General features: G+C 40.0%; 2 protein-coding genes across 7 annotated transcripts in view; one reads left to right on the forward strand and one right to left on the reverse strand.

The window, feature by feature from the left end:
- The window catches only part of Rhogef3 (Rho guanine nucleotide exchange factor 3), a 164,295-nt gene that overhangs the window by 107,297 nt on the left and 32,842 nt on the right, over positions 1-24,156 (reverse strand). For 5 of the 6 annotated variants that reach the window (XM_076761932.1, XM_076761931.1, XM_076761935.1 and 2 more), the window contains exons 2-4: positions 22,457-23,232; positions 5,899-6,073; positions 4,019-4,283 (exon numbers count right to left, since the gene is read on the reverse strand). In XM_076761932.1, coding sequence (XP_076618047.1) covers positions 4,019-4,283; positions 5,899-6,035 — 402 coding nt within the window. In that variant the 5' untranslated portion in view covers positions 6,036-6,073; positions 22,457-23,232. The remainder of the gene's footprint in view (positions 1-4,018; positions 4,284-5,898; positions 6,074-22,456; positions 23,233-24,156) is intronic. The other variant, XM_076761934.1, reaches the window with a different exon arrangement.
- The window catches only part of LOC143340246 (venom acid phosphatase Acph-1), a 105,487-nt gene that overhangs the window by 55,304 nt on the left and 26,027 nt on the right, over positions 1-24,156 (forward strand). The gene's annotated exons all lie outside the window — the stretch shown is intronic.

Below are 24,156 nucleotides of genomic sequence, written 5' to 3' on the forward strand. Positions count from 1 at the left end.
TGAAGGATTTTGGAACGAAGGTTGTGAACATGTTTTCTACAACCATCGCACCAAACGCTTTGGCCTCGATCAGCCTTGTTGTCGTACAAATCATCAAAGAAAGCTACAGTAGGAGTTTAAAATAAAAATATCGACTTATTTGCATAAACATTCGAGTGATGAACAGTCGAGGCACGAGAATTGCACAATAATAATGGCATTATAATAGTTTTGCTGAGTGAATGAAGGCATTATGTTTTTTTATACAGTACAATAATTTTGAAATATTGCTATAAGTAATAGCACACAATTCAGCATGAATTTAGGGCCCCTGTCTATCGATTCGTGTCGATCGCTCAAGCTGAGCGCCAGAGAAGGGTTAAAAGCAACGACAGAAACTCGTTAGCATCGTCGTGCATACTTAATGATAAAATTAATTTGTTTAAGTATTGCGACACTCTGGAAACGTTTCAAGACTTTTTAAAAATTTGCAATCGCTTGGCGACACTGGAAAGTAATGGAATTTTAATGCAGTTATATAAGGTTATAGGTTACAGGAGTCACAGAATACGGGGGAAAGGTTATTTCATTAATGAAGTACTATTTATTTCAAACATTTCGTAATATAATCTGCATATAAAATACCCATTTAGCTAACGTATTCATATAAGAAGTGTCGATCTCGATTATAACGATACGCATTAGGGGATCGATACGTCGTTATAATCATTACTGACTGTATCAGAGAATACTTAAATTCACATTTTTTATTTCACAGATGATTTCATTCATAAAATAAAAATTCTTTATCAACCTGTCGTGCAACAATGGTGTACTCGTTTACTATTCCGGAACAAATAACATCAACCTTGTTTAAGGTGAACCAACATTTCAACGATTGTCAATGATAACATTCTCTGCGTCCCTAGAAATAAGAAAAATGTTCTCGTATGTAGGTGTTTGCAAGTCTTTTCTTTCCTCAGATACAGCCACTTTAAGTTGCAGTATGAGCACGTAAGATATTCAGTGACACGACGTATGAACGTCTGTATGCATAGCAATAGAGGCTGTTTTCAACGCCTCCTATAAAGTATCTTCGGTACATTTTTATCGTGTACCGCAAACCAGGGAATAATAAATAATATAAAGTTTTGTTTGATCGATTAGTCGCGAATACCATTGTTAATATTCGGCCAGTAAACTTCAAAGTGGCTCAGGGAAACAATTTTGCCGCACTTATCTCGCAATATACAATTTTCTTCTGCACGGTACACGATTTAATAGCGGAATTTTAACTAAAATTCCAGCATCCTCAGGAGTAGAATTTAAATAAGAAATTCCATACGACGAGTGCAAAACAGAGATTTTTCAGAATCTGTTCCCATATGGTGGCGCGAATTGCTCGTTTATACGCCTCGTCCCGACTCTCTCCTTTGATAAGAATCCTGCGGTCGCCGTTAAGCAAGAAGCAAACTCGTTTACGCAGTTCGTTTGCATGCTATTGTTTGCCGACACGGATGATATTTTAATAATGTTTTCTATCCGACGTCTCGGACACGGCGATTACATCCGCAATGGGATCTCGCAATCGATACTCCCTTAACGCGGTAGCTTGGGTGCGGTTAGAGCGATGGCGATGCACTTGGCGTTTCTTCCCGAGCGTTTTCAATTATTCCTTTGACGGGAGAACTAATCGATTCGGCATGGACTGTCGCTTCGAGGTTTCTCATCGGGTCTCGTTTTTCCATCCGCTTCTCTCTATATATATTTTTTTTTTCGTCCCTACTTTTCCCATCCACCTTCGATGAACAATGGAGGATCGTTCCTAGCGAATCGACCACTCGCATTCTTCGGCTACAGAATTCGAGGCTCGAGAGCCGTTTCCAGCGAATCGCCGCGAGATTTCTTAAGATTCGAAGAAAATCGAGAGGCCAGGGTTTATTACCCTTTTTTACCTCAATTAATTGCGCCCGATGGTCTCCTTGCGGCATTCTTCAGGCTCGACCGACCGAACATGGATCGTTTCGCAACATGCTGTCTCCTTTAAGAGGGAAATCATTTATCCAGAACAACACTGTGTACGTGAGAACACCAATTACCAAAACTTTCTCGCGAGTAAGTTATTAAGGAACGAGACGTTCTTGAGGTCTTTACAAATTAATTCCGTGGCAATGGCTGCTTGAAGGCAACACGAGGCTACCTCCATGCGTTCTTTATTATACCAAGAACAATCCATACAAGCAATCAGAATTAGGTGAAAATCATTTCTTGCTTATTTTAAACTTCCACGATCAACGATGATAAATCGTAAACTATTTTAAAGACCTTCAAAAAACGTAGAAGACTATGTTGACAAATACGAGCAATTTCAAACTTGAATACGTTTTCATTTTTAAGCCACGAAGTTTCCAAACTACCATTTGCACGAGGAAACATGTTTCTAAATTTTAATCGTTTATTTCCCGAAAACGCGAACAAAGTTTTTGCAACTTTCAGGGATTATGTATATCCCCCCTAAGAAAAAACCCGATTACTAGGAGCTCATTTGTGAAAATCTCGAGAGACGCGTTCTGAATCGCGAGTTCATTTTTGTCCATTGCATTCCCGAAGTTGAAACCGGGGGAAAAAGCCAGATAATTCGATCTAAGATCGCGTAAAAGCATTCTTGAAAGTTTTGCGATCGTAGTGTCGGCTTGGCTGTGACACGAGACGAACTAAACGCGCAGCTACGAGCAAGGAGAGGCTGCCGGCTGTTTCTACTTCCAAATACGGATGCGAGAGACTGGCTACGCAACTCCTTCGATGAAAGTATTTTTATTTTCGTCGTGCTTCGGTGAAGAACCCGTCCTCGACCGACGATCCGTCGAGAATCGAGAATCGAGCCGGCCGTGGATCGCGCGCGTCACTTTGAAGCGCCGATCGGACTCCGTCGATTAATTGCGCCAAGTTTTCCGCGCAGAATTGGCGCCGTTGATAAGAAATATGAGAAATCGGGGTCGCTGCGTCGCGTTTTATTACTTGCAAACCGATTTCTTTCGGCGAGCCGGTTGTTTACCTAACGTGGAAAAATCGAAATGACCTCGCGACGTGAAAGAGGATAGAAATCAACGGTAGTATGTAGGTCGACGCGATCGGAGTTTCTTGTACAGCCTGTTCATCGTAACGCCGCGATTTTTTAGACGCGATAATCCGATGGAAATTAGTCAGCCTTCGCTTTCATTTTTTTGAATGGCTCATTTAGTATCGGGAGTGGAAAAATAACGTTAGAAATACAATTGGACAACGGCTACGAACGAGTCTAATCTCGCAAGGCATTCGCCAACGTCGATAAGAAATTGCGTTAAATAAGGACACCAGTAGATAACACGATATCGTTAAATACTTCCAGAAAGTCATTAATGAAAATAGTAAGAGGCTAAAACGAGAACCCTGAGGGACTCCCGGAGGGAACATGACAGATCTGGAACAGGAGTTTCGGATCCTTACTAATTGAGAACGATCGATTAGACAGCTTTTAAGCCGATCTAATACGGTCCCGCGAATGCCAATGGGAACCAGCTTAGATAATGATAAATCGTGTTCCACTGTATCGAATGCACCGTTAAAGTCAGCGTAAACTGCACCAACTCGGAGACCTTCAGTCGAGTACGGTCGATACGCGCGAGGACCGTTTGAAAAGTTCACGGCTTGAAAACGAAAACGTGGTCTTTTGACTTTTAAATTGCTTTTATTTTTCAACGTAATATCCTTCAACTTCAATACATTTCATCCAAGCGATGTTCCAAAGCTTTTATGCCGTCCCGGAGACTTTATTCACAATTTCTAGCGTCGTTGCAGTTTTTGGACGGTCATTACGCGGGCTATCTTCCAAGCTGAGACGACGAGCGTTTAAATTTTGCTGCATAGTTTAATTACCAAACACTATACGTACATGTTATTTATTTAATAAAATTAGATTCGATCGATAACGTTAACACCCTCATGAAATTAAAAAGAATGACAATTGAAACGATTTTTCAAAAAGTGCATTTGTACTTACATTTAGATGATTCTTTCTGGACGTAACCGACGAGTCCTGCGAGGACCCTCTGGAATAATGTCTGGAGAATACATCGGCGAGCCTGGACCTCGTCGCGTTCGACTTGGATTTATTCGACGGGGATTCCTCGGCCGTTTTGGCCAAATTTGGATTGCTGCTCTTGCGCTCCGGAAAAACTAAATGCTCGATGTTTGGCGTGTATCCAGGATCGCTTCTCACGATATCCTGGAGGGTCACGCGGCCTCCGGCGCTCGGTCCTCCGTTACTGAAACAGTTGAAAATGCCAATACCTTTTTCAGCTAATTCTCAGGACCGCGACATTAGTGAAGCTTGCTCGAAATACTTCCTATTCAAATTCTAATATCATGAAAAATACCAACATCAAGAAAGAACTGATCCTCATAAATAGTTCATCTTTTTAGCTTTCAAAGCTTCCTTTAACAATTCTCGAGATACTGGATTGTCTTCGCCCTTTCAAAGAGCTACTTCGTTAAAAAGTTTTGACGAAAACTATTCACACTGTAAGGGCTGTAATGTGTCCTGGGGCACGGTTCGAATGCAAAGTACCGATTGACGAGCGTATCCATAATTTCGGCATTTACCTAATTTCGCGTTTGCAAGTTAAACGATTGACCGTTGCCGTCGAATCGGAATTTAATATTCATCGAGCGTTTGAATAATGTTCCAGGAGACACGCGTCTGAGCCCGGGGTGTCGCGGATCTTCATGCGTGAAAAGGAATTTCGTGAAGGGGCGTCGAAAAAGGGCGGGTGCGACGTGAAAGCGTAAAAACAACGTCGCCAGAAACAAAAGGGTGGACGAGACAAAGAAGGGGCAGAAGTCGGATCGCTAAAATGCGTCGTGAATGCAATGTCGCGCACGTCGACGCGTGTAATACCGGCTTAAAAGGGTTAATTATGCAAGCCCACTGAAAGCCGTGGATAGTTCAGTGTCGCCTGGTATTTTTCGCCGAGATTTTCTCTTCCTTTCGGCGCGATCCGTCAAAGGGTATGAAAAAAAAAAGGAAACGGTCGACTGGTAATAAAAATGTCGACCGCAGAACGCCCTAAGATCCATTGTAGCTGGCAGCGTAATGAAGACGAGCACACGAAAGAGGCGAGGACAAAGTACGATACTAGTCCATCAGTAATTAGTTCGTAGATTATTTTAACAACTACTGGTAGCAATTTTTTAAATTCAGTATCGCCAATTTTTATTATTCATAGCAGATGGCTTGCAGTAATTGGACTGAACCATAAACGAAGATTTTCATTGTGCTGGATAAATTATTTTTGTTAATATTAGCGGGAGGATAAATAACGCGTGTTGAAGTTTCAACGAGGGGAGAACACACGAGAATTGAGAGAGAAAAGATATTTCATTCACATACTCGTCAACGTTTTAATATCGTTCAAAATAAATTTTATTGTCCAGGAAGCAGTATCACATGCATTCCACAAAAATAGTCGACGAATTGTCAACTTTATTTTTTCAATAAAATACAATTAAAGATCGTTTCCGATTTCAAAAACACTTATCAATAGTTGCACGTAAACGATCGAAAAGGAACACGCGACACATTTTTCTGGACTATACTAATTGTAAGTATATTTTGACGAGTAGTCATTTTTCAAATCCGTATTTCATGATTTTTGTCAAGCATCGAAAGGATGAATAGTCTCTGAAAATTCAGAACACGTTTCTCTAACAGTACGCGATTGGGTCAAATTCGTAGTACCAAGGGAGGTTTACCGTTTTCCAATCTCTCCTCCAGTGTTTCCAATTTCAAAAATTTTCCGTCCGGACGTACGCGACGTCGATAACCGTGTTGCCTACTGGGTATCGCGAGGCATTATAATTAAAACATTTTTTCACGCTGACCTGGGTCCAAAGCCATGAGACTGTCTCTGGCCTCGTCTTTTCCCGCTGCCACGGCCAGGCTTGATGTTTGTCGCCTCGGCTAATTGCAGCAACTGGCTGCGATGCTGCCGCAACAGCGGGTCCTCCCTGCGATTCATTTTAACCGGTGCAAGTGCAATCCTGTCGTCCCTGCATCCTGAAATCAGAACAAACAGAAACGGAGATATTATATCGGCAATAAACTATGAAGTTTGCCCGTCGACGAGAACGTTCGCGGACCACTGTCGATTTGGGAAAGGAAAATTGTATATCAAACACGTTATTTGAAACAACAGATGCTGTGTAATCCCGAAGTTTTTAAAATAAATAAAATGTTTAAAAATCGCCGACCCGATGGAAGACCATAGACAAAGTGTCAAACAGAATAGATAAATAAATAAAAATAAACGAATCAACGCGTTAGTCCGTTATACGAGATCGGACGGGCACTTCTGCCAAATATCCTTGATTTTTATTTCTCATAATACCAGGAACGGGGTCAACGTCGAACGGCGATAGAGTCCGTAGCTTCTTTATGACTTTTACCGGCGTGTTAATTTTCAATTCATTTTTTACTTTTTGGACGTGTTCGTTAGACGAGGGAGAATTCTTGGAGTTCATTATTTTTGTTTTATATTAGGGTAAAGGTACGTGGGAATATTGAGAAACTTGGGGAACTTCGGGGCGTATAATTAATTTGGTGCTTTGAAAATCGCTCTTCCCCGTAAAAAGAAAAGAATTAATTATTCATGACGGTCTCCCGATAATGAAAAAATGTAATTAGCTCGATTAGAGCTTGTGTGTGTCGAGGTCGTAAAGGCGTTCGAAAAATAGGACTTTGATAAAGGCGGGGAATAATTTTCGATACGACGTTTCCGATGACGTTATTCTTTTATAGTGTTTCGTTTCTAAAGGTATTGGATTGTAATTATCGGACTGTGAATCCTTCTCTCGGGATCGCGTCGGATCAGAAAGAGAATTTACTACCGACACTGCCGCCCGCCATGCTTTTATTCCTCTTTGAAGCGAGAATCGTGAAAAGAGTCTTGGCAAAGACGAAAACGTGTATTTTTTTTTTCTTGTCTCACGTTAATAACTCGCGGCATTGTTTCGGCATCGTGCCGACTCTACAAACCTTCCTTTTTTTGTCCTTTCGATCGAGGCAATTTTTAACGGACGTAAAAGGGCACTGACACTCTTCGAAAGCTACTAATTTCTGACAATTTTTAGGGGGTTCGTTCGCTGAAATAAACTGCAATACATGCAGTCCGTATTCTGTTAATTAGTAGGTATTTATATTGCTTACTTAATGGCGAAAATTACCACGAGTATGGGTGTTTAGTTACCGGTGGTTGGCGATAATGTACCTAGTTACGATGTCAGATATCGATGAAAGTTTCCTGCGTCTAACCGTTCCAGCAAACAGTTTACGTTGAAAACAACGTGCTGACGAAAATTTAATATATCATCTAGAACTATTTTTCAGAGGAATTTTAATAGGCGCGCATTAACGCGTAGCATGTGAAAATATTAGGGAAGTATGTAATTCATATATTATAAAATTTCGATTACTCGTCCGCCGAGAGTTTAATCCATTCCTCGTGCATGCTGTGCATTATTGATAATTTCGCATATATTATGAGCAAGTTCACGAACGTCTGCTTGCACCGTCAATTTGACCGGAATTCAATTTTAGTTTTAACCAATATCGAGCTTTAAAATATTTGAAGCGCGTAAAGCAAAACCGTTCAAATTGTATAGCTTCTTCGGATTAAAAAATTCATCGTTCGTCGACGTTTAAATGAAAATGTATATAAATATTGCGAAATATCTCACCGTCCTATTACGCGATAGTTCCACGTGACTTCAATTTTTTAGCTCCATTGCCTCGTTCGTTAAAATTGTATGCGTTATATATATGTAAAAAAAAAACAAAAGAAATATTTAGAAAATATAACTGAATTTTAAATAAAGTGTACTTTATCGGCTTACCGACAAACACGGGCTAAATAAATAAATAAAACGATGTCGAACCAGAAATTAAAGTATAAGCTTATTACTTTTCAATAATTCCATTTTTCAGATCATCTTTGCCATCCGTTTTCAATTTTCTCTGGTGAATCACTTCCTACGCCGTTCCATTTCCAATACTGACATATCAGGAATGAAACGGGATAACAAAAGCGACGGGGATGGGTAATCAAACCAACCCCATTACGAGCGTCTTAACATATTTGCATTATAATATATACTGAACCATCTTTGACGACAACGCTGCATATTCTGCATACATTTTCGAGAAAGTAGCTTAAACAGGAAACAATGAAGGGGCATTACTTTCTGACAGCAGACTTTACGAGAAAAATTGTGCTTCGTGGACTTCTCAAAATAAAATACCGCCAATTGTTACAGATTTTAAAAATTATTATTGATTTATAAATGGCTAAGTCGTCCATGCTTTGAAGGAGAACTTCAATTTATAACAATATATCAGTTTTAGTGATCGCGGAATAACAATATCCAGTAGATTGTCTCGCGAAAACTTGTTTAATGCGCTTGTTAATGTGCAAATACGCCATACGGTAACACTCGACGAACAAGTATTAAATCGGAAAGCAAATCGTGCGGCCAGTCTTGCGGCGCGAACGAGTGGATTTCTGCGCGTTTCTCAGTGTTCGCGTTCGGCTTAGCCACTCCATAAATTGCAAATTCTGATTGGGATTTACGAGTGGCGTGTATCGTCGACTTTGAAAACGAAAACTACGCGAACGAAGCCGGGTACTTCGAGCCGTGTGATCGGGATTTATGGTTTCTCGAGCAAGAAAAAAACTACGGTAAAGCAAAGCGATCGTAGATCGTCCTGACGATTCTCTCGCGGCAATATCGATCTTTGCTCGATCGATGCTTTTTCGAAACCACGAACTCGCGGCGAAGTTAAACGTTCTTTCGCGAAAGGTCAGGCGACGTTAAAATTGCGCTGAACGAAAACGAAACTAATTTCATTTACGGATGATTCTGCTTAACGACTGTCCTTCCACAGATTTATGCACAGTTTGATGGGCTTTACGGTCAGAATACCTCTGTAATCGCGGGTCGGGTAGAATAAAACGCGTTAAACGGCTCTTTGTGAATAACTAATGCGGCCGCAAATTATTTACCCATAGCGAAACGTGTAACGGAAAGTCATTGGAAATGCTTTCGAAGCTTTATCGACGCGTATGGAACACTCGTTATTTTTAATGCGTGCTATTCTTCACAATTTTCAAGTTTCCACGAAGCGAATTCACGCATTATTAACACTTATTATTCACTTAAGACTTGATCGATCGCTGCGCCTGGAAGGACCGTTCGACTCAACTCGGCTGTACACCAAAATGCTACTCCGTAGGTGCTGTAATTCCACGCTAAGCCCGAACGACTTGAGGGAATTGACAAAATTCCGACGATAGTTGTATTGTCAAACGAAGTACTCGAGTAAACTCATTAAATAATATACATTGATTCTAATAACCGAGATAAAATTCTGTCCTAAGCGAAGAGTAAACATTTATAGAAAAATAAATAGCGATCGAGCCGGAACCATGTAGCGTGTTTCGAGCCACTTCTGAAAGTATTGAGTTTTCCTTAACCTCATCGTGTACCTCCTACGCGCAAAATGACCCAAGGAATCGATTTATGTAAAAGAATCGGATAGCTTCATTTAAAAGGAAAATACTACTGCACTTTGCAAATGGACTGATGCACTTGGGGAAAAAGTTGTATGGTTGGATAATAGTCATTTGGAATCCTCACTCGGAGCGGAGCTATAGTCTGGTTCACTTACTAGAATCACCTTGTATATTCAATTCAATAAGAGTACAAGGCTGAATTATTTTAAACTCCTCTACTTATCCCAACAGTCGCTTCTAAAGTTTCTCGGAAAGCAATAAAAACGTTTACGAGAAGGAAATGTAACGATTCTTTTTATAAAGACCTGCGTTTAAAGGGACGAGTTAAAAGTTTGAGCGCAGAGAATAGTTGCAGAAAGTACGATGTCGCGAGTACGTACTTGAAACAAATGAGCAGAATAATGGTTATCAAATAGATCTAATTGACGAGTATAGAGATTACGAAACGGAAGTAGAACAAGACATCAGTCAGACCAAGCTCGTGGGACTTGAATCGTTAAAATTGAATAGATATTTTACACTTTTATCTATTACACAATGTCCAAAGACAAATCCCCTTTCACGTTAACAATGAATATGAAATATACGAGCTTAATAATTTAACGAATTTAATACATAGGTAGAACGAAACGTAATGATGAGGAAGACAAGATTTACACAGCGTATAAACGTGAACAAAACGGAATATAGCAATAAAAGGAGTATCGTCCTTAGTCGGCTGCAACAGCTCCGTTGCGACTGAGGAAGCACCATAATAGTCAAAGATGTTGAATCGCTCAAAGGACCATAGAAAGGATCGTCATTGTCCTGCGTGACCCTTGTACCCGACAATTCTTCGGTACACTGGAACGAACAGAATGCCGTAAAAATGAAAAGAAGAATTTTATTTGTAACCAGTGAATGTTCAGCGTTCATTTTTCTGCGATAAAAACCATTAATTCTTCCGTTAAACCGTATTTATTGTATTCAATTTTACATTGCTGCATTTTTCATTAAATACCTTCGTTTATATTTTAAGAATAATGTGTCTAATACTGGCAACGAAGGTTGCAAACGATCGTTGTTTCGATTTAGAATACTGCGAATGGAAACACGATGGAACGGAGGTTGTTTCGCTATATACAACAGGGGATACAATTCTGCCAACAGGAACAAGTACCTCTGGCGCTCAATTTTCAAATTTTTTTTCGATATGAAGTGCCAATAGCTATTGCAAATCAATTTTGTTGTATAGCTGCCAGCTTCTCTCTCGCAACTCTTTTTGTCGAACAATTAACCACGACATTGAACTCGATAACAATGAAATGGCAATCTACGGGGTGGTCTAAATGCAGCGAACAGTTACAGGCTGTTCTTTCCGAATAACACTGTACAATTATTTTTTTAATTAAACGGCGTAGAAAGGTTCTAGTTCTTTTTTTATGGAACGATGTATTTTTATTTTTCTTGAAACATTTGGAATTGTTCGTTTGAAATCGTAATTTTGATATTTCCGATTCGATCTGCAAAATAAAAAAAATTCTGTTTGGTTAATTTTTTGCACAGACTAAACTGAACCCTCTGTGACGAGATAATCCAAGGGGGGCTCGTTATATTATTACGCGTATCTAGCATTTTTCATACGACGGTGGTGGATGAGGCAGGTTCGGATGAAAAGGGAGCTTTGGGGATCGGTACGTTTCTTCGTAATGAGCTGGGGATGCGCGTGAATGTGCTTAATTCCACGACACACGTACCTCAGTCAATAATACCACCAACACCCACTGAGTGCTTATACAGGGAGGAAGCTACCCCTGCGCGTGGTTGGTCGCTGTAATTGAATGATTAAATAGTTTGGCCATAGAATTAGCGCTTTCACCTAGACAAAACCCGGGTCTGTTCCAACCGGTAACGCTCGTTAGGATTTACACATATTTTACACGACGAGTGACCGTGTACGCACGGTTATCTCAGTATTTTAACAGCGCGTCGCATTAAACACAGACTTCAAACGGTATCTGTAACTGATTTTAATGAATATTCCGGTGTACGCGTTGTTTCCGACGAAATATTCGAAACAGCAAATTTGCGAGATCGAGCAATAAAAATCGATTATAGACGAAATAATTGCTCTGCCATTCACCTCGTGTGGATAATTATTTTTTTAATAGGCAATACGCCCGCGTGAAATATTTTTCCGCGGAAATTCCGCGAGGAACCGTCCTAGCGAGTTGGAAAGTAGCGCTTTCAAGACTTTTCCGCGTCGCAACGCGTTACCATCCTCGGCCGTTTGAACACACGAGCGCGAAACGCGGCTGGCGCATAGAAATGTGTGCAATATTCCACGTGAACACACAATGTCGGCATTATCCGGTGGCTTTCGTGTTCGTAGCCAGATAAATACAATGGGGACGGCGTTAAGTCAACACGGCGCGGTTATCTGGACTTTGGAGAGAGGAAAACGCTCGTAAAGACAGAAACGGTCCGCTCGAAAGCTCTTAAAGCCTCGACCATCATCGAATTACGCGAGATTTTCGAGGGTCACGCTATTGTGTCGCGTTTTCGGCGCTCTATGGAAATTTTCTCGGATCTGCCTTTGTGCGATTTTCCTGTGGACGTCTTTTATCTTCGCGTAGCGACGGAAACAGAATATTTTGTCCTAGATTGCACGGCTTACGGGCCTGTATTTGACGGAGGTAAACTGAGATCAATTATGTAATTGTATTCATAAGTAAATGTTAGTTCTGACATCTTTGTTGCTCTTTCAATGAACGAAACGAGAACCATTGTTTTCTTGATAGTTCGCTGCTGAAAATAAATTTTACACCGTTTCAGCTCTATTCTTTGGACTCAATTTGTGTCGCGCGCATTTTAGAAAAAGATTAAGAGAATAACTAACGTTAAAGGCAAAACTATTGCAGTTTACAGTTTGTTGCGACGACCTTTCGTAAGTAATAGCTGCATTCGACAGATGCGCGTGCGACTGGATATCAATATAGCCATCAATCTTCGTAATCCTTCTTCTGCCGTGCAAGAGATTAATTAATCACGTAACTCAAGAAATCCTATATGCGAGGTCCTGCTGATAGAGGCTCAAAGTTGGGTGAAATTCCGTTATGCAATTTCCCGGATGATTTCCCCATGGAATGCACAGCAAACCATAAAACTTTGTATCGGGCATAATATCGGATAGTTCTCAGTCGAATGAACAGTATCGACCAGCTTTTTTCAATCAAGTCGTTGAGACGTATCGTATATCGGAAATTTCGATCGTTGTCTGCGAATACAACAACCTGATATCTTCCGAACGTCTGATATTTGGCGCGTCGCGTGCATATTAGAAACTATCGCAACGTCGTTTACATACCACGAACGATACATCGAAATAAAAAATTTAAAGCAAGCATCGCGATCGAAACGATCGTGATCATATCGGTACAATTATCTATTAATTTGTGCACTGGAATTACACGCGATAAAAAATGAATTTATTGCGTTAATCATGGATTTATCACACTTTGTCGCGTTTTCACGCGAACTTTCATTATAACGAACATCATTGTCTGAAAGTTACAATAGCGTAAAACTACTATTAGAAGTTTCAGTTTGTTCACCAGCAAATGTGTTTCAAATTCCTGAAGCATTAAGCAAACGATTTCACTTTACCCAGTGAATACTGCAAAATCATTCGCTCGCCTCAAGGTTTTAACACGTTTCTTGCAATAATTTCGTAACACAGTCAATACTTTTGTAATATTAGTGCTATTTCGATCGTATCACCATATTTATATTACTTACTACCTGTTTATTTTACTTCCAGTTCAGCGAATAATGTTATCTAGCAATAAAGTAAGACGTCTACGTAGCTCTAGAACATCTAATTTGCAACGCCACAATTTGTGTCAAGTGGCTACTTAGAGTTTCACGTATAATACCTTGTGTCTGTATTGTTTAACAATACACATGCATAGACGAACGTATTCGAATGCTTGCATCTGCAACTTTTAAAAAGTGATACGTTCGTTAAATTATAATATACATTTGCAAGGGGATGAACAGACTAAATGTAAATATTGCTAATCAGTACGTAGAATGTACTGATAAGATTTGACAATTAAAATCCGGGGCACCTTTTGAAATGTATTTTAATTTTACTGATACACATATTGTTTTAAACGCTTCGATTTAACATAGGTAATTCTCCCGTTAAAAGTAGCAAATGTAGGCGTTGGAGAAAAAGTTGGAAAACTTTCGTGTACGAACGTATATGCACGAGATAATATACCCTGTAGCTGAAATGTGGCTGAATTCCACGCAGTCGAGTACCTTAATATATCATGGCAAACTGTTCGATGTGGAACTCCGTGATGCATTATATCATAGTGTGTAGATAGTGTGGATCTTCCTACCGTGTGTCGAGTGCCGCTATTGAAGAAGGGGCGCATGCATAATTCGCGTTTTCAAGTGCAGAAGGGACGCCATGAAACGGAAGAGGATGGAGCGAAAGCACTCCGACAACGACAGGAAAACCGCAGGAGTAGATTTTCAATTATCCTGGAAAAGGTGCTTGAGGCATTCGAGCCAAGAGGGTGGATAGGAGATCAACTTTGGTACGTTCGCAGATACCGAGCTTTCCTTCGTCATCTATTAGAAGCTGCGAGAAAAATATTAATAGCACGACATAGTTCGCTCCGATATCGAGACATCCGCCGTAAACGAAATCGCATTCATTCGTATTAATCGTGAACAATCCTACGTCGAATTCTTCCGTAAAATTCGTGCGATCCATAAACGTCACCGATTCGTAAAAGAAAAACGCTATGTTATTAAATTACGCTTTGGTCAGGACCGTGGATAGACGCGGACGTTCCGCGCGTCATTATGTCATTTAAATTAAAAATCTCCCTTTGATCTATTTGCGCGCACGAACTGCGAGATTCGTTGGAAATTACGATGTTATAAATTTCTATGGTATAACTTCGGTTCTTTCTGTTACGTATAAATTACAGAAATATAGTTCCCCGCGGAACAAGGCGCGATATAAATTCACAGAATTCTTTTGACATGTTTAAAGGACCCATTCGAGTATAGTTTAATGTATTGTAGAACCACAGACGAGGTATAGAATAGACGTTGCAATGTTTTTTTCTGTCTCTGTCACTTTTAACGTTATCAGTTCACACTGGAATTAGAATTCAGCACTTATGGTGTTTGGAATTAAGACTAAATATTGAAAGAGTTTAATACAGTGAAAAATTTTAACACATATTTTAAAGAATTTTTTTCACGAAAATGCGAAGGATTTCTGGGGTATATCTATTCACCAAAAATGATTATAATTGACCCCTGCAACCAAAAATAATTTTTCCAGAATGATTTAAAACTTTTCAATTTTGCCGAAAAGTTTAGAGACTATTTTTATGGAGGTTTTTTCATTTTACGGGGTTAAGGAACAACTTTACGAATAGTCTTGGAATTTCTACATATTCTTCGCCAAAATACGCGTCGTTTGCATTTTGAAACATTAAAATCCTCCAATCCGTTTGGAAGTTATGATTTTTTAAACATACGCCTGAAACTTCAGGGGAGTGAATCAATGTATGGTCGGACATTGTATTTTCGGTAAAGAATTTTTTTCTCGAAAATGCGTAGGATTTCGGGAGTATGTCTATTCACCAAAAATGATTATAAATGACTCCCCTAGCTAAAAATAATTTTTTCAGAATGATTTGAAAATTTTTTTTTCGCTGAATGGTTTATTCGCATGCATGCAATTGTTTTAGCCAATGATATCTATCCTGGACTTTCTGTACGTCGATATAGTTTCTCAAGTCTTCGCCGACACCTGCGGGAAACTGATATCTCACGCTGAGACTTTATGGCAGACTTACGCAGACTTACTGGAAGACGTACGGTTAAGAGGTAGCTGCAAACTGCCCCTCTATGTGTATCTAATTATTATTTCCTCTAAATTTGACAAAAATTACGCACTCGAGATAGACGACAAGAGGGAGCAACATTTTATCTCGTAAATTCTGAGAGTCAGAGGGTTGATTGTGTAGACAATTTCAGTTTTTAATAACTAGCAAGGTTTTAACTGAGTTGTCAGTTTAACAAACTTGTCAGTTTCGAAAATATCGTAAAAGGTAGACGTAAAATGCAAGTAGTACGAGTCAAATTATTGCAACATACAAATATTGCAAGATGTTTACAACGTGCTCCAAGATTATTTGAAAGTGATTAAAATTTAGTTACAATAGTGGTAAACAATTCTCAGACATTCGACAAATACAAACAGCGAATTGATTCCTGTAATACTTCGACGCAAGAGAGACTATTCCGAACAAAGGGTAATTTTTCACGTTTTGCGCTAACTCCATTTCCATTTGATCTCGAACGAGAAGCGACAGAACTTCGTTACACCGTCGAATTGTTGATGGAACTAGTCGAGAACTCGAAACCACCATATCGTTGACTGAACGTACGCCGATCGAGCACTGTAAATTTGCTTCGAAACTTTCAACGTTCGTGCATCTCTATTGCAGTCGAACAATCCGTTGCATTCGTGTCATTGCGCATCTGAGACAGTACCAACTTCCACCGTCGCTTTAGCCCATTATTTTTCAAACTTGGATCCCTCGAGGGTCCACGAATACACTTGGCAGGGATTCCGATAAAGGATTATTAAATAAAATAATCTTTCCTCGAGTTAGGGTATTTGCAATATTTGAAACTGGAAAACAGTTTGTGTCGTGGGAGTAAATCGACGAAACGAAGAATCAAATGAAAATCAAAGGGAGCGTTCGAACGTAGCAATATTTCATAAGAGCGGAAAACAAAATAATGGCGTAGGAAACTCTGTGATATTAAATTTCCAAATCGCCAGGCACAAAAGGGGCTCGAATGGAAGTTCGCCGGTAACAAATGGCGCCGTAGACGGGAAAAATTAAATCGAACACCGCGGATTCGTACACATTATCGACGTCTAATGTTCTTGCGCGGCCAGCAACAGGGCTTTTTATCTGCGAAAATCGCGTCGCGCAATATCCGATATGGGACCCCACCGGCACCGTCGGGATATCGTAAATCAATTTTCTTCGTCGCGTCGTACATTTCTCTTCCCTTCCGTTCCCTGTCGCGATCCCCGTCGTAAGTTTAGCTTCGTTAAACTGGAAATTGGCAGGTCCTTCGGCGCTTTATGAAAGAAGTTAAAGAAGCGAACGAAATTACCGAGTACACGGTCCTCGTCGATCCGTCTTTCGACGTTCGAGCAAACGTCCGTCGAATACTTACGCACGCCAGAGATTTTGGTTCGACTTGAACTTTAGCGCTTCGTCGAATATTAACGCGTAAATTCTCGTTAATATTCTCCGAACGCGTGTAGAATGCAAGTGAATTCTGCTCGGCATTGTATACGGTTTAATATTAAATAACGCTGTAATATTCAGCGTGCAGCACTCGGCGAGGATAATGAGTACTGAAATTATTACAAGTAATCGGGGGATGAAAATTGTTCCCGTCTTAATACATGCACGCGGCGCGGGTGCGCGTACGGTTATACGAACGTCGAGGCTCGTAAGATGCGCGGAATGGTTGAAGCTCGCGATAAGCGAGAACACAGACACGTGCAGGGTGTTTCGCACAAACAGTTTCCTCCGTGAAAAATTCCTCTTTGATATTGTGAGCTTCGCTGGAATTCTTTCTGTGACACGTACGACACGATACCACTGTCCAACCGCCGCAAACCACGCGACAAACTCCTCGTTCCCTGAATAATGCGTTACATAAACCTTTCCATTCTTTAATAACTTGTTCTAAAACACGTAACATTTACGGAGTAATCAGTTTCCATGAGAAAACTACGAGATACTAGACATAATCCAGTTGTTAAAATTATTAAATTATTGAAAAGACTTGTTTTATTAATATTAGATTATCGATAATGGACATCTGTTTCATCGGTCTGATTTCGAGTATCTTTCCAAAATTTGCAGATCTATTTAGAGCACCCAGCATCGAATATATTAGTATTAATTATTAGTATCACGTGACCTCATTACCACTCAGAAGCTTTAATGGGAACGTGAAATGAATATGGAATTACAGAATTAACAGCGTGAAATGACGAACATTTATTATAATTAATGCGAATGCAAAGAACATAATTTTTGCCCTGTTTATGCAGATAAACTGCTTGGAAAGCACTAGTCTTCGCGAAGTCGGAATTGCGATAGAACTTTAAAATGCAGAGAGTAATAAATTCAAACAATATCGCGCAAATAAACAGCGTTTCACCTATGTGTCAACGATGAATATTGGGAAAACATGTTATCGCTGGGACTTCGATGTTTGATTCGGCCATTGTGAACGAGAACGAATAGTACCAGTGATGTCTGGAATGGAGAATGTAAGTTTCGTAACTCTAGGTCTTCTTGGAACAACATGTCTTCGTCTGACGATTCAATGTTGAAGGCTTTGTTCGCAAGTTTGTATTGTTCGTAATAACTTGAGACTTGCAGCGATGAAGATCGCTTGGCGTAATTGAAATTGGTTATATCTGAATGCGTAAGGAATATGCATGTAATCGTTGAAACGACTAACGTTAAATCGTTGGTATAGTGTGGATGAAATTTCTCAGCGATATAATTCTGCAATATTCCTGGCTGTTGTATTTATTAATACGAGAAGAAATCATCTATCTTTACTTTCGCGCTGGAATTTTGGAATCTTCTTCATTCCTTCATGATATAAAAATAGCGCAATAAATGAACATTTTTGAGAGGGTAGCTTGCGAAAGGGACTCGAGAGTAATATATCTGACGAATAATAATATTTATTATTCCATACAAGTGTCACAAGAGTGCTCGATAATAATGGTGCCTCTTTAGAATTTTAGAGAAAGACGAAAGAGGGGCGAGAAACACGTGGAATTGAATGGAAGCTTAAAAACAAGTCTACCATTCCTCGGGGAAACGGCGTCCGACGACGATAATTTTGTTTACCCAGCGTTGGTGACGCCGTCCCATTCATTTTCGTGGAAAATGGAAGGAATTGACGGGTAAAACGGAAAGCTATGGTGCGCTCTAGTCTCTACGGTTGAATGCAACTTTGAATATGAGTCGGGAACAATTGGTTCCTTTAATGAGATTGGCCGTGGATGTGTACGTGTACACACGTGACGCGGATACATTTCTGCACGCGATTCTTGCCACGCTGCGCCAACCGTCGAGCGAAAGATTATTAACTTGATTGACGACGCGAAAGTACCTTTATGGTCGCGGACGAATTTTCGCATTAATTATTTATGCAAGTCACGATTCACGGAAACTATAATAAGTTGCCAGAGAAGTTGCCTTTTGGCCATCCCCTGCAGGGACGATTTCGTAGTCCGTACGGCGAAAGGTCATTTTAATGTAATTTAAAATATATTGCGTATCGCGCGCGTTATAAAAAGCAAACAGTGACCTTTCCAATATTTACGAACGTAAAGAGAAATTTGTTAAAATCTAATAAACTCGAGGGTAATTAAATTGTATTAATTTAATTATCCGTCTTAGGGCGGAGAATCAAGTTCTAGGAAAAAGGATTTTAATGTGCAGCGAAATTTCGATTAAACGTGGTCTAAATTATCCGGGTTATCCGGCGTAGGGGTCGTACGTGTGTTAAATTCTCCTTTATTAAACCTCGATTATCCGGCGAATCTCAATTTATCCGGGGCTGTCTCGGTCCCGATGAAGCCAGTTAATCGACCTTCCACTGTATTACATTTTTAATCCATTTTTACACATGGAATAATTTCTGTTAGACACCTTGTGCGTTACGTTCTTCTGAAATTATTACTTCCACCTCAGTACCTATATGTACTTTGCATCGAAGGCAAAGATTAAAAGGGGTAGCTCGCATGCACCTGTCATAAACGTAGCATACGGGTCTCTGCATGCCGGTATCCTACCATTTACGGTCTTTGCTATAGTATAGGATTTAATTTATCCTTTTGCAGGAATTCTATCCTTTCCAAAATCCTATTTTTCACGTTTAATTATTTTGTACGCGAACGAGCTTCGTTATAGCAACCAAATTTAATTTTGCTTGGATAGGCGTCGACCTATCAACGTATCAAAACCTTTTACCCAACTAACCGATTTAACCTACTCTTAAATATCCAGAAGTTGTACAGCGACAGTCTACGTCAGACTCTTACGTAAATTAAGCTAAGTATAAGTCGTGTTCCCAGCAGACTATCGTGAACAGACGATACGGGCTATTTTACGTAATATCTACGCTGATAGTTTCGGAACAGCATAGTTAAAATATTCACCGACACTGATATATTAAAATATCACGATAGAGTAGCACTATAGATCTTTCTTCCAACCTAACATTTATTTTCTAAAATGAAATTTATGAAAACGAATAATAAACAGTTGTCGTTTTAAACTTTACTTATCGTTCGATACAATGGCATATAACAGTACTTGTATTGTCCATGCAGTTACGCGATAAAATAAAACATAATGTAAAATAAACTTTACTATTATTGCTCGTTTACTATCTATCGCACGCGTACAAACACACAGGCACGACTGCCATAATTTTAATTGGAAACTTCAGAACAAAAGGAATATAACATACAAGATTCGTGGAAATGTAAAAATGGGTCAGAAAGTGGTGCATTTATTAATTTATAGTAACAAAGACAGTAATTTCAACAAAGTAAACATAATGGCAATTATAAAAGGGGAAAGCGGTTTTCTATTATTTTCTATCTGAATTTTAGAAAAATCAGGAAACGTGAGATTTTCGATCGGCGTGTCTGAGAATACAATTTACGACGTTTGAATTCAAATAATCTTCTCGTTATTTCGATGGGATGGACACAAGGTATGCAATAATGATTATGCGTACTATCATCGTGCGAAGCTGCCAGTTGCAGCTTGCTTAATGGTATCTGCATCCTCTCCTAATTATTGCAGTATAATAGTGGCACTAATCGATTCGCGCGATGCCTACAAACGGCTTTTCCAACCGCTGAATGTTCTTACCGAGAGCAAACGCATTGTTCGCGTGCGTTACTTAACGTTGAATAGAACTGCACATTATAAAATCAAAGGAACAAATGTTCGCGCGACGCGTACGATCTCTTAATTTCTGTTCTCTCTTTCGAACCAGAAGTCGAAATCTGTCAGCGTGAATATTTAATTCCATCAGGCGAACGGGCTAACAGGACGACAAGAACGTATTTGTTTTTTAGAAGCGTGATATTTGTCGTGATATTTCGCGTACGTCGATAAAAGCGTGCCCCGACACAAAACGCAAATGCGGTCCCGATAAGCCAGGACGACGAAAACGCGGAATGTAAACACGTTCGCGAATAAATCGTTTAGCGCGTTGCTTCCCAGCTGTATGGCTGACTAAATAGTTCTTGTCTTTATAATTACCACCGTTAGCCATAGGGTCGTTAAGTTCATTAGCTGTTAGCATTGTCCAACCGCTTAGCAGATTACTATTTACCGTGCATTGCGAGAACGAGCCAAGTATTCGGACAAATTGCAATAATAAATTTTTGGAAGCGGCAATACGTTGAAGACAAAACATGTTAACGAGCATCTGGATCAATTAGCGCTCGAATATTGATCGATTTGTCCATGATCGCGAATTTGAATCTTCTAGTTTCGTCGCGAAGAAAGTAATTACGCAATTGCAATAAATGATTTACCAGGAACGCGAGTACAAAACACGCGCCAGGCGAGGCCACGTAAGCCAGGATTTTATAAGGGCATACGACTCGTTGAAATAGAAAAGGAACGCGCGGAATATATTCCACGAAAAGCAAAATAAAGAGATAAAGACAGGAAAACGGGGAGACACGAGTGCCACGCTACTGAAGAGAAAAAAGTTACTTTTGTGAAACATGCGGCGTATACAAACGAAGAAATTAATTTTCAAACATGTGGTTTTAAAGCAAGAGTTACTCGAGGACTATTTGAAGAATTGTTGGATTTGCAAAAGATTTCAATAAACTCGATCGTACTTTCTATTCTTCTTTGGTCGATTCCATTTTTCTATTTTGTGGAAAATTATTTACACTTTTACCGAACCGCAATTTACAAAATTTATATACAATTGTAATATTTTAATGCATCAACGGAATAGAAATAGACTAGTTTGAGAGAAAACGTACAGTAAATGTATTGATCTGTTTATGGGAACAGTGGCGAAAGTAGGAAGTAATGACGATCATTGAAAAGAATAACCGAAGAGGAAAAGGGAGAGAGTTTCATTCATACGTTAGGGAAGATTTTTACAACCCTTCGTCTGGTATGTCGGAGCGTAACGGAAGCGTGTGTAGTAGCGGGAATAAATCCGCTAGTTAATAGATAACTGGGTCGTCGTCCTCGAGAGGTCACCGAGGCTTTTGGCAAAGTGCGAGCAAAGAAACGAAGGCGGGGATCCGTCTTCCCGAGGTGCCTACGTCTAGCAAAGAAGCTGTGCAACGTGTTAGAAAAAAAGTGGAACGGGGTCAAGGCGGGTTCGTCACTCCTTTTTTATTCGCAGAAAAATTGCCCGAAGCAACTTTTCATTTTTTTTTTTCCGAACGAACTATCTTCAACTTCATAATTTATTGTTTTCGAGCTTTCCGCGGACGGAACGATCTTTATCGTCGTGTTTTATCGCGCCGGGTTACCGCCGTTACCGCCATAAAACAGACTTTGGCACGCGCTTCAACTCGAAACAGTACTTTTTAATCACGACGATCGTGTACCGTGCCATGAACGAAATCGTCGTTTGCTCGCTTTCGAGCGTGAAGAATAAAAAAGTAGAGACGTGTTTTCGCTGAAAAACAAAGAAGGAAAAAGGAACCTAAGTTAATTTCGTAGTGATTTTTGGCTCACCTGACACGCTTCGCGTTCTTTCCGCTCGCGCCGATTCCGTGTTCCAACATCGTCCAATTTTCGAGAGCTCTTGAGCGTTTTTGCGATGTCGTAATCTCGCGCGGTTCCATTAAAAGGAACAACAATGTCCTCCGAATACTAAAAACGAATGGAAGTTTCGCACCTTCCATTCGTCACTGTTTCGTTTAAGGATTATTGTAACAAAGCTGTCTTGAAACGTTCACAGCGGTATTCTTCTACTAAAGATCTTGCCTCGTTTCACGATGCACATCTCGAACGAAACCTCTTAAATTATTCTTGCGAGAGTAACTCGATTATCGATAGTCGTCGTACAGAATCGTCCCCTCGGGTTCGTCGTCGACGCGTTCGTTAGCAGACAATGCGTGGAACGTTTGATCGTAGAAATCGATGGGGCGATCGTCTCTTCTCGTCATCTTCGAAAAAATGATTCCCTTCCGCTGGCTCTTCCTCCACGACAAAACGTCCATCGTGTATAATCAACGGTGATTTAATAATTCTTACGGTTTATCGATGACCCGAAACATTTATTACTATTCTAAGTCTTTGTTGGTCGCTACTGAATTTCACTGTTTGCATCGTGCACAGTCAGATATCCAAGCTCGACGCCTCGTTATCCATGACACGCCTCAACGACAAACTTGCTCGACTGGATTCAAACACATCGTTGCTCGGATTTTCATTGTTACTCCGTTTTAGCGTCAAACAGAAATCGCGGATTAGTCCGGCACAATCTTTTCCCGCTTTGAATGCTCGCCCTAAAAAGTGCAAAATGAAAAGCTGCTCTTTATTGCTCTGTGGGGGACTCGGTCGTTTCCACGGGATCAGGAACGCTTGTACCGCGCGGATTTAAACTCCGTTCTTGTTTCGTGAATTCTCTTTTTCAGATTTCGCTGTCCGCGTTTCTTATAAAATATATTCGTCGATCCTCTTCCCGAGTCCGAGAAGCGTATAATTCATGGTATCGACAGAAATTGTCCTACTTCTCGGCGACGGAGTAAACAGGAGGGCGTCAAAATTGAAGAAAAGTTCCTTCGACAGGAGCCATTCGAACGGAGTTTTAAGAAAAGGAGATTTAGACAAATGGACGAGAGAAACACGGAACACAGAGACAAGTATTAAAGTCATTAGGTAAATTCAGCAAGTTTAACATTTTGTTTGGTACGTAAGAGAAAGAGGATGCCCAAATTCTCGAACATGTTAGAAGAAGTGAATTTTCCAGCAGTGCTCTTCCATCTCGTTGAGCTCATTTTTCTTCCGCGTCTTTCAACCGACCTCCGCGGTAAATCGTCGGTTCGATATACATTTTTCTAACCCCTGTGTCGGATATCCTGAAAATTTGTACGTCGACGATACGCGTGCATTCAACGGAAAAGTATGAAACGCGGAACAGACGAAGAAAATAAGAAAGAATCGTGCCCCGACATAAATTAACTTCTATCAAAATAATTGGGAATAAAACTGGGTCGTAACAAACGCTATTTATGTTAAACGATTTTGTTCAACCATCTGTTATCATCTTCAGTATCAAAGAGACAAAATATATCATTTTTATTCCATTTCCTTTATCGTGAATTGTTTTATAATTAATAACTCTGAAAATTAACGCAAATGGTTGGTCGAAAACGTTTAACGTTAATAATAAGTGGCTCGTCACGACTACATCCAACGTTAATTGAGTT

This window comes from Colletes latitarsis, chromosome 3 (assembly GCF_051014445.1).
Source record: "Colletes latitarsis isolate SP2378_abdomen chromosome 3, iyColLati1, whole genome shotgun sequence".
Lineage (NCBI taxonomy): Eukaryota > Metazoa > Arthropoda > Insecta > Hymenoptera > Colletidae > Colletes > Colletes latitarsis.